Source organism: Ictidomys tridecemlineatus, chromosome 5 (genome assembly GCF_052094955.1).
Source record: "Ictidomys tridecemlineatus isolate mIctTri1 chromosome 5, mIctTri1.hap1, whole genome shotgun sequence".
Taxonomy (NCBI): domain Eukaryota; kingdom Metazoa; phylum Chordata; class Mammalia; order Rodentia; family Sciuridae; genus Ictidomys; species Ictidomys tridecemlineatus.
Window position 1 is genome coordinate 51,422,146 of NC_135481.1, and position 10,262 is coordinate 51,432,407.

General features: G+C 40.2%; 2 protein-coding genes across 5 annotated transcripts in view; one reads left to right on the forward strand and one right to left on the reverse strand.

Moving 5' to 3' along the window:
* Nucleotides 1-2,417: 2,417 nt before the first annotated feature.
* LOC144377787 (uncharacterized) lies at nt 2,418-5,784 on the reverse strand. 3 transcript variants are annotated; one of them, XR_013438886.1, is made up of 3 exons: nt 4,669-5,780; nt 3,425-3,494; nt 2,418-3,185 (listed from the first exon to the last, which is right to left on the reverse strand). XR_013438886.1 is itself a non-coding variant. In XM_078049940.1 (2 exons), exon 1 carries the CDS (start codon nt 4,801-4,803, stop codon nt 4,183-4,185), a length of 621 nt encoding a protein of 206 aa, XP_077906066.1. In that variant the 5' UTR covers nt 4,804-5,784; the 3' UTR covers nt 2,418-2,675; nt 3,425-4,182. The 3 variants fall into 3 exon arrangements, 2 of the variants coding, with proteins under 2 accessions (XP_077906066.1, XP_077906065.1); XM_078049940.1 differs by having other exon boundaries at nt 2,418-2,675; nt 3,425-5,784; XM_078049939.1 differs by having other exon boundaries at nt 3,425-5,784.
* The window catches only part of Fbxo34 (F-box protein 34), a 72,412-nt gene continuing 66,289 nt past the window's right edge, over nt 4,140-10,262 (forward strand). The window contains exon 1 of one of the 2 annotated variants that reach the window (XM_078049937.1): nt 4,140-4,272. The gene's annotated coding sequence lies outside the window, so the exon portion shown is untranslated. Of the gene's footprint in view, nt 4,273-4,435; nt 4,679-10,262 lie in introns of those variants that run through there. The other variant, XM_040276044.2, reaches the window with a different exon arrangement.

Genomic DNA, 10,262 nt, shown 5'->3' on the forward strand with positions numbered 1-10,262 from the left:
AGAAATTATAAATACCAATTTTACTCATTTTATACTTTGAATAGACTCTTGATAGAAGGATGGCTTAGCCAATAATTTTGGAGCTTAAAAAATGCTCCTGTGATATTCCAACAGGGCTTTTATTATCAAGAGTATTTCTGAAAGCCAAAATTAAGTCTTAAACAACTCTACACTCAAACTAGTACAGATGTGACAACATACTCAGGACATTTTGAGAAGTAGTTAATGAACTTGAGAGTGGAGCTAGTGATCACACAAATTAATCACACATTAGTTTTATTCAGAGGAATGAGAGCTGGAGCTTTGGCAGTACTGGAAATGTGAAAAAGAAAATACATGCAGTGAATACATGCAGTCATGTGAAAGTAGTCCCTGGCTGTGGGCAAGGGAAGAACGAGCTGAGAAAGGGAGAGGATTCAAGCAGAGCTCAGTGCTCTCTAGAGTGATACCATGTTCAGACCAATGGGAGTCTTAGCCAGTGATGACTGTAAAAATCAAGTGATTGATAAGAAATTAAAAAATATGGGCTACAGAATAAGGACAGAGGCAGAAGAGAGAAGGAAACATACAGAATGCTAGCTAAGCGCAGCAACAATAAAAGTAACAGATGGCAAGAGCCACAGGAGCAATGGGACATTAAGAAGCATATAATCTGAATGTGAAAATGTTAGCGCTGAGATAATAAACCAGAGTAGCTCTGAATTGAGAGGAGTGTCTAAATCCATTTTGTGTAGCTATAACAAAAAATCTGACGTAGGATGGGATCTAATGAAAAGAAGTTTATTTGGCTCATAATTCTAGTGACTGGCAGCCTCAAACAGCATGGCAGTGGTGTCTGGCAGGATCCCTATGTTGTATCACAACATGGCAGATGGCATCACATGAAGGGATTGTATGTTAGAGTGCTTATATGACAAGAGAGGAAGCAAAAGATTGGAGAGGCTCATCCTTTTTATCACAATTCACTCTATTGGGAGTTAATTCACTTGTGAGCCCTAATCCACTTTAAAAGACTCGAATTCATTCCTTTTCTAGGATGGTCATGACCCAGTCACCTCCCACCAGGAGCTTCCTCTTAAAGGGTCTACCACACTTGGGACCAAACTTCCACTATATGGACTTTTGAGGGACAAACCAAAGGGAGCAATCAGATGCCCACACTGTAAGTATTTTTATGGAATTTTGAAAGTACACTTTGGCTTTATTGAAGGGAGAGACATTCAGAGAAAGGACAACCCAGGGTCAATTTAATAATACACAGATTGTGTCTTGCTGAAGGCACACAAAAAATACATGTAATTCAGCAGTCTTAGGAAGGGGCAAGAAATGAGGTGTGGAAGATCAGTGGGATTCTGTTAGAGTGACAGTAAACCATAATATACTAGTATGATAGAGCCTGTACACTGGTGCCTTCAAAAAGAGTTATCATAAGAATTCCAAGGAAAATATGAGACGACACCCCCAATTCTGATCCAATGCTAATGGACAAAATACCATGGATTATTTTTTTTTCCTAAGGAAATGCTGATATCTGAGCTCTGTGCTTTTAAACATGTCTTTGGATATTTCAAAGCAAGACTTAGCATTCAAATCATCATTATGCCTGGTAAGAAAATGTCAGCAAACTCTAAAACTGCATAATAAATTGCTGACTATTTCAAAGAACTCATTTCTGAGCAAAATCTACTCCCTGTATCATTTTAGCAAGTTAATGTAACTAGGTTATTTTAACTAGGTAGCCCCTCCTTTGCTAGAGCAGGATCCTGTGAATTAGGTGTGCTTAAAAAAAGGGTAGGCTGATTCGTCTTATGCTACTACTATAGGCTTTTCCAAATTAAGTTTCAATTCTTGGAAAATGTCATTTTCTTAAAAGATTTTAAAATGTCACTCATTTATTTAAAGAATATAGTCTTCTGGATCGACAATGTTTTTTTTCCCCTACTGATTTTATCAATTTCTGGTATCATTAATTAAAGTTATTCTGGAAGCACAGCAAAGCAAAATTATTTTATTACTAGACAATTACAGAGCTTGCTCCCAAAGGAGTAGGCCATTGTCTTTTCTCCTTACATTTTATTTTCAATTCAACATATCAAACAAAAAATATTAACTGTATATCAATTACAATTTTCTGGGGGTACACTTTAACAAAACCCCTGTAGCTTGGCCTTGTGGTGCACACTTATAGTCACAGTGACTCAGGATGCTGGGGCAGGAGGATCAAAAGTTCAAGGCCAGCCTAAGCAACTTGGTGAGGTCCTAAGCAACTTAGTGAGACCCTGACTCAAAATAAAAAAGCCAAAAAAAAAAAAAAAAAAAAAAAAGGACTGAAGATGTGGCTTAGTGCTAAATTGCCTCTGAGTTTATCCCTGGTAACCACCCCACCACCAAACAAAAACAAAAATTACACATCTATAAACGATTTAAATAGCGTAGAATTTATTATCTCACATGACAAGACTTCTCAAGGATTGATTAAATCAGTGTTTCAATGATGTCATCAAGGATGCAGGTACTGTCCATCTTTCTGCTTTCCCATCTTCTGGGAAACCATAAAGCAAGACTTAAAGGACTTAAAAGAAATGAAGCTGTATGTGGTGGCACACATCCATAATCCTAGTGAGTCAGGAAACTGAGGCAAATTTTGAGGCCAGCCTTGGCAATTTAGTGACACCCTATTTAAAAAAAAAAAAAAGGGTGTGTGTGTGTTTGGGGGGGGGAAGCTAGCTCAAAAAACAAATCAATCAAACCAAAAACAAAACAAAACAAACCACCACAACAACAAAACTCTACAAAAGAAACAAGAAACAAAAAATTTACATATGCTCATTTAATTTTTTGCAGTTGTTATAAAGCTTATGTATAAATATAAAAATGTTCATAGAAGTGTAAAAACTTGATCCAAATCTGTGTGTACACTATGATCTCATTATTTATAAATATGCAAGGGGTAAAAGGTGTGAAAGAAAATACACCAGCCCGCATAGAGGCCACACATTTGTAATCCCAGAGGCTCAGGAGGCTGAGACAGGAGGATTGTGAGTTCAAAGCCAGCCTCAGCAAAAGCGAGGTGTTAAGCAAGTTAGTGAGACCCTGTCTCTAAATAAAATACAAAATAGGTCTGTGGATGTGCCTCAGTGGTGGAAAGCCTGAGTTTAATCCCTGATATCCACCAGCTCCCACCCCTCACAAAACAGAATAAAACAAACAAACAAAAAAAGAAAGAAAGAAAGAAAGAAAGAACGAAAGAAAGAAAATACAGTAAATGTTAAGCATAGATTAAGGCAAAGGATTTTTCCTTATTGTCATCACAGGGACATTTTCTTTATTGTCCAATGTGGTTAAAATTACTTCTTACAATGGAAATAGTGATAACAGAATCAAGAACGGGCTGGGGATGTGGCTCAAGCGGTGGGGTGCTCACCTGGCATGTGTGCAGCCCCAGTTCGATCCTCAGCACCACATACAAACAAAGATGTTGTGTCCGCCAAAAACTAAAAAATAAATATTAAAAAAAAATTCTCTCTCTCCCTCTCTCTCACTCTATCTTTAAAAAAAAAAGAATCAAGGATAAAAGCCTCTTCATTTGCCCTCTGATTTGTATATGAAGAATTAAAAACCTATTCTACATTCATCATTAAGATGCCCTTAAGCTTTAACAGTTTGAGGCTGTCAACCTCAAAATTTATTTACTTTTGGACTGCTAATCCTGTCACAATTTGCATGGGAAAGAATGACAGAAGGGATTCTTCAGAACTCAAATTAGAATTTTGAATCTCAGCTTCCAAGTAGCAGAACCAAGACTAGGACCCAAATCTACTAGGATATCGAATACTTTTATAGCTTCCGGTCTACCCACGAGTATTAATAAACTTGTCATGTTTGTTGCTGAACCCTGGCATTACTGCCATTCTGGCTAGCCTGGGGGTTGGATTTCTCGCGCCCCAGTTGCTTCTCTCCACCAGTTGGCGGCCAGGAGAAGCTTCTCCCTGTTCTTTCCCCTTTCCTTGCAGAGCTCTCCCAGGCTCCGGCAGGGGACGCTAGCACCATCTAGTTGCAAGGCCCCTCCCCCGGCCAACCGTCGATTGGGCCGGCGCGTGACGTCACGCCGTTTTAGCCAAACAAATGGGTTTCGGGGCGAGCGTTGGGCTCCGCCGCGCCGCGCTGGGTGCTCTGTCCGCCTCAGCTGTGGGGAGCGAGCCAGGCCTGCTGCCGCCTCTTCATCGGGCTGGTGCAGCCCCTGGCCAGGCCCCGGCCGGGGCAGGAGCACAGGTGGGCCGGGGCCGAGTGGAGTGGGGCGCGAGGGGCAACACGGCCCGGGCCGGCGGCCACCGTGGCCGCTCCCCGCCCCCTCCCGCCGCCCGCCGGCACTCCCGGGGCGCGGGGCGGGTGGGGGCGGGGGCACCGCCTGTGGGTCTCGGGCTCGCGGCGCCCGGCGCGACCCTGGAAGGACCCGTGGCCCGCGCCTCCTCCGGGGCGCCCTCTACCCGCGTGCGGGCCCTCTGAGGGTCGTGCTGGCCGGCGGGTGGGAGCAGGGTCCCGGGCCCCTGGAGCGGGATCCGGCCGTGTACAGACACCGAACCTGCGCTCTACCTTTGGGCGGTGAGGAAGTGGGGTCGCATCACCTGGTCGCGCCCGCCTGGGCTCGGCCACTCTGCCCTTACTTGCCTCAGCGCAGGTGAGCTGGCGCTTATCTTTAACCTTCCTCGGGGACCGGGCAGGACCAAGGCACGGATGGTTCCTTGGCTCCTCCGGGCTGGCGCAGGGCAACTGCAGTTCCGCGCCAGTGGACGATGAAGTCATAGTGCCTGTAGGTCCGCGTCTCTGTGACGTCAGGGGTTTGCAGAGAGGGGCCGTGATGTCATAGCAGGCCCTGAGAGGGATCGTTAGCTGGCGGGAGGGCCAGGAGGATCCATGGGGGAGAAAAAGGAAGTTCGGTCTTCTGTCAACGCGAGGAATCGCAGTGGATTTGAATCGAAAGTTGCCGGATATCAGCGTTTTCCAGTTTTAATGTAATAGTTGTCAACTGCTTAAACTTCAGTTCAAACACTAATTTTTAGTACAGTTGAGAGATACATTTGATCGAGAAAAATCTAAATTAGGGTAGGAGGGTTTTGGCGGGGAAGAGAGGACGTTGGGGTTTTCAATATAAGTGATTTTCAGAAAATTAGAACTCATAGTTTGATAGTTGGTGATTGGAATTGCTGAAAAAAATAGAGCCAGTTGGAGTTTGTCTTACTTTTTTGGCTAGATACCTGCTTGTTAGCATTTTTGTTAAGGATTGTTTGGGAGGAAGGAGAGCTGATCTTAAATGAACTCTTTATATATAGTAAAGAAGGGAACTTTGAATTAATCCGACATTCTTCTTAAGTAATAATCACCAGAGAATTTAATTTATCCAGCTTGTCCCTGTGTATCCCCCATCCCATCAATTATGGATAATTGAAGGTTTTCTATGGTTATAACTCAGCAACAGCCTTTTTCTTGCGTTCTTACTAATACTGGGTTATAACTTAATAACATATCCCAGGACTGCTTGTCTGAACAGGTAACTAAAATTTTGTCAGTAGTGCTTTCAAATATGAAATTACAAAGCTTTGAAACAAGTGATTTGTTTTGCCTATTAATGTGTTTATTCCATAGTTTTCAAAAGAGGTCAGACTGCAACAGGATCTAGTCATTTGCCCTACTGGCCCTCTTCAGATGATCCAGCTTATCAATACTTTTTATCATTTCCTTTGTAGAATCATGTAAATAGAATCTAGTTTCAAAAGTAGCCAACTTGAAATTGAAGCATAATTACAATTAATGTTTTCAGCAGGAAGCTTTGGTAGGAGTCCTTAATCCTTCCTCACTGACCTTGACTTGTAATAGATTTTGTTTTATTTTTTACAACACTTCCTGCTCTCCATTTGCTCTATAAAGCAAATGAAACAATATCTCTGGATTTTTGCATCAATATGTTGCTGGAAGTTATATCATGCCTATTAATGAAGAAAATAAAAGCAAAATTGTCTCTATTAATTGCTATTGAATTTTTTTGGAGGAAGTACTGGGGATTGAACTGAGGTCTCCTGCAAGAAGCACCCATCACTGAACTATGCCCCCAATCCCATACAATTGGATTTGATGGGACATTCATAAGACATGGCTTTCCAATAAATCCTGTTTTGATCTTCATCACAACTTTGGGAATTTGACTTTGTTGTGGGTAATACTGAAAATTGTTAATTCTGTTTTTTTCCTTTTAAGAAATTATGAATTGTATGGTGACAATGTTAAGTGAAGGTCCTAAAGATACAGTTTGAGCCTTTGGAACTTCAAAGACTATAGGCATCTGAATTAATTCAAAGCAGTTGATAAGGGGGTGTTTATTATCAGCCTACCCCTTTAAGATGAAAGGATGATCACAAGGTGTTGATGGAATGAAGGAGGTACAAAAAGGAACACCTGCATTAGTCTTTAACAGGTAATAGCCTTCTGGGGCAGGCTACATGGCTCTGTTGTGTCCCTAGTATAAATGGGAAGGGATGGAAATCAAACTAAATGTAAGTTTTAAAACAATTGATGATAATGTACTATAGCTATTCCTTGGTAGTGCATTTTCCTCCTCTCTTTTGCTTAGCAATTATGATGTTTTTGTTTTTCCTTATGGAACATGTAATAGATGGAGGATAAAGTGTATTCTGATGTGACTGAGGAGCAATGACAGGTTTAAAAAAAGCCAGCTTATGTGTATCTTTGTATAATAAGTCATAACTCTTATGAAACATTTTTTATAGTCTGTTTCTACTTTTGGCAGGATGTTTTTCACCCATGCTTTGCAGATTTGGGTCTAGGAAGCAGTTTTTACTTTTCATAAATGGTTATATGGAAGTTAGAGATTGGGCTTAAAAATTATTTTAAGACATTTTGTCATCTTATTCACAGCATTTGAAAGGAATAAATAAGTCATTATTGATATGGCATTTTTCTGATGGATAAAAGCAAATGTAATGAAGTATGAGGGTGCTATATTTTAGAAATTCTTTAAAATATATTTATTGGGTCAATTATTAACAATAGAGTTTTATTTCTTATATTTTCTACTTTATTTTTTAAATTTGTTTGAGTTTAATTCTGCAGTTTTTATATTCTAGTAGACTATAAACTTGTTTTAATATTTGTTGATGAAAGAACATACTTGAGAAGACATCATTTGGTATTACCTTCCAAAATTTGCAGCTGTTTAGAACCAGATACTTAGGGGAAGCTACTATGGTATAATGAATGCCTTCCTTGTTAGGTCATGTGTGACAAAGGCAAAATTCAGCAAGTGCATGATCTGCAGTCCTTTGGAAGCAACAACAGAAAAGAGCACATGAGCTCCAAATGCATTTGGGTCATTTGGAAATTGAATTCCTGTCAATTCTTATCTTCACCAAATTTATCTTCTCCCCTTTAGTTCATGCTTATGGTGTTTTGAAGCTGATGAACCTACTGGTATTATCCAGGAGACCATTAATAATTAAAATATAGGTTTTTTTTTCCCCCCAGTGTTAGTTAAAAGAATTTATCAGCCTTTCACTTCCAGCTCCATCCTCTAATTAGTACTCTACAGAAAAGACTGTAGATCTTTCCTTAAATATTCAATTTCAGAAAACCAGCTTGTACATTTTCTTCTCTTAGCACAATGTATGTGTAAATGTGAAACTAAGCACCCATTATAATTGTGATTATAATATTATAAAGCATGAGTTTCCTTCATCCAGAAAACATTTTTGATGTCTTTGGGTCAAGCACTATGACATGGATGAAATTAGTTTCCTCCAGGGTCTGCTGCAAGAATCCTTGATATTGTTGTAGAGGACCTTGAGAATGAAAGGCTAGAATCTGGACAAAAGGACGAACAATGTTCGTCCTTTGGTTAGATGAAGAAACATCTAACCAAACCAGGTTGGCTAGATGTTTCTTCATCTAAAGGTCAGTTTAAGGAGGGTGTTAGAAACTCAGATAAAATATGAAATAGATTATCATGGTTCAGAATAAGCAAAGGGCCTTGATTCTGCAGATTTGCATTGTCCTAGAATGAGTAAAGCTTAGCTAGTAGTACTTTGTTTGAGGTAAGACTAAGTGCTCAAGACCACTAGTCTTTGTATGCAGTCCTAAAATTAGAGATAGAGAGAAGCAACAAATATGTGTTCAGTTCTTTCCACTCTCAGGCACACACATATCTTCTTTTTCTTTAAAATGAAACCATTTCACTTATAAACTTGGAGAATACATGAGCCTCTCAGTCTTCATTTGTAGTCTCTGCTTTCTTTTCCTGGAATTTTATAGTGAATAAAATTTTATGTAAAAGTATTGTATATTGAGTACTTAAATACTTGCCATCTAGATTTCGTAATTCATATTTTGCTATATTTGCTTTACCATCTATATGCCTATCTATCCATTTATCAGCGAATCTATGTGTTTAAAGGACCTACTTTGCTAACAAATTTGGATGGTAACTATGCTAAGTCTTAAAAATAGGAAAAAATGAACACAATAAGAGGCAGGGCCTTTAAGAGGTGATGGTAATAGTGTCCTTACAAAAGAGGCTTGAGAGAACCCTTTGCTCCTTCTACCATGCGAGGACCCAGGAAGCTTACAGGAAGAAAGCATTATCTATAAGGAATGATTCTGGATCTGTAGCCACATTGATCTTGAACTTCACAGCCTCCAAAACACTAAGCAACAGTTTTCTGTTTATAAATTACCCAGTGTAAGGTACTTTAGTATAGCATCCTGAATGGATGAAGACAAAAATTGGTACTTACATGTAGGATGCTGCTATAACAGATAATTAAAAATGTAGACATGGCTTGGAACTGAGTAATGAATAGAAGCCAGGAGAGTTTTGGGGTATATTGCTATGAAGGGAACCTTAAGGATGATTTTCTGGTGAGGGTTCAAAAGACAGCTATAGAGAAAGCCTGAAATTAGAGATTACCTAAATTGTAGTGAACAGACTGTTGGTAGAAGTATATCTGTAAAGGCCATTCTGATTATGCCTCAGATGGGAATAACATGTTGAAAACTAGAGGAAAGACAATTCTTATAAAGAATTTGGTTGAATTGTGTTCATGTCTGTGTGCTTTATGGAAGTAGAACTTCAGAGGAATGAAATAGATATTTGGCAGGAGAAATACAAAGTGTTGGGTGCGTACAGCTTCTTTGGACTACTTACAATAAAATGAGAGATGAGAAAATCAAGCTAAAGACAGATTTATAATAAAAAGGGGTGGAGAACTTAAAAGATGCGGCAAATTCTCAACCTCCCCTTGTTGTAAATAATGAAAGTATGTTCAGAAGAGAGTGCCCAGGGTGTGGCCAGGTAAACTTTGGTTAAAGAGATTAGTATGGGTATTTGGAAGCCATGTGCCTATTTATCAATATAGTAACCCTGAAGACATGTCAGGTCTTTAGGGCTGCCCTGCCTATTGCTGGGGCTTTGGTGGCAGAATGATTTAAAGCCTCTACTCCCTGTATTCCAGCATATCATTCTTTGGCTGTCCTAGCTGTGGCTCCTGTGCACTGATGGGTATGGTACTGACCACTGTGGCCACCTTTCTGGAGGTCATAGATCGTAAAGTTTGTGTTATGCTATTTATTCCAAGGCAGAGTGCATGAACTGTGTTGGGGGCATTGCTACCTCCACCTAGATTTCAGAGAATGCTCTGGAGAACTTTGGCACCCAGGAAGAGAACTGTCACAAGACTGAAGCCATCAGAAAGCTGCCACTAGGGGAAAATGTCCAGTGGAGCCATGGTATAGGGATGCCCTCAAGACCCTTGAAGAGCTAGTCCAGTATGGGAGAGATGCAGGCACCTTACTTCCAACTGGTGGAGAGCTGCAGCATGCATTGTACTCAGCAAAGCCATGAGAGCAAGGTTACCTGGAACCTTGGGGGCCCAGTCCCTAGCACAGTTTGTCTGGAAGGCAGGACATCAAGTCAGAGGAGATTATTTTGGAGCCTTAAGATTTAATGTTTGTCCTTTTGGGTTTAGGATTTGGTGAGACCTGTTATCTTTGTTTTCTGCTTTCTCCTTTTGGAATTGTGCCTGACCCACCATTGTATTTTGGAAGCAGACTTGATTTCACAGACTTATGACTGAAGAGAAATCTGCCTTAGGATAAATCACACTTCTGGTTTTCACTTTTATGTGATTCAGGTGAGACTCTGGACTTTAGATTTTTGAGTTGCTGGAATAAGATGTTTGTTTGGGGCTGTTTGGAAG

Coding starts and splice junctions, on each gene's coding strand:
- LOC144377787 (XM_078049940.1), bottom strand. CDS start 4,803: ATGACTTCATCGTCCACTGGCGCGGAACTGCAGTTGCCCTGCGCCAGC.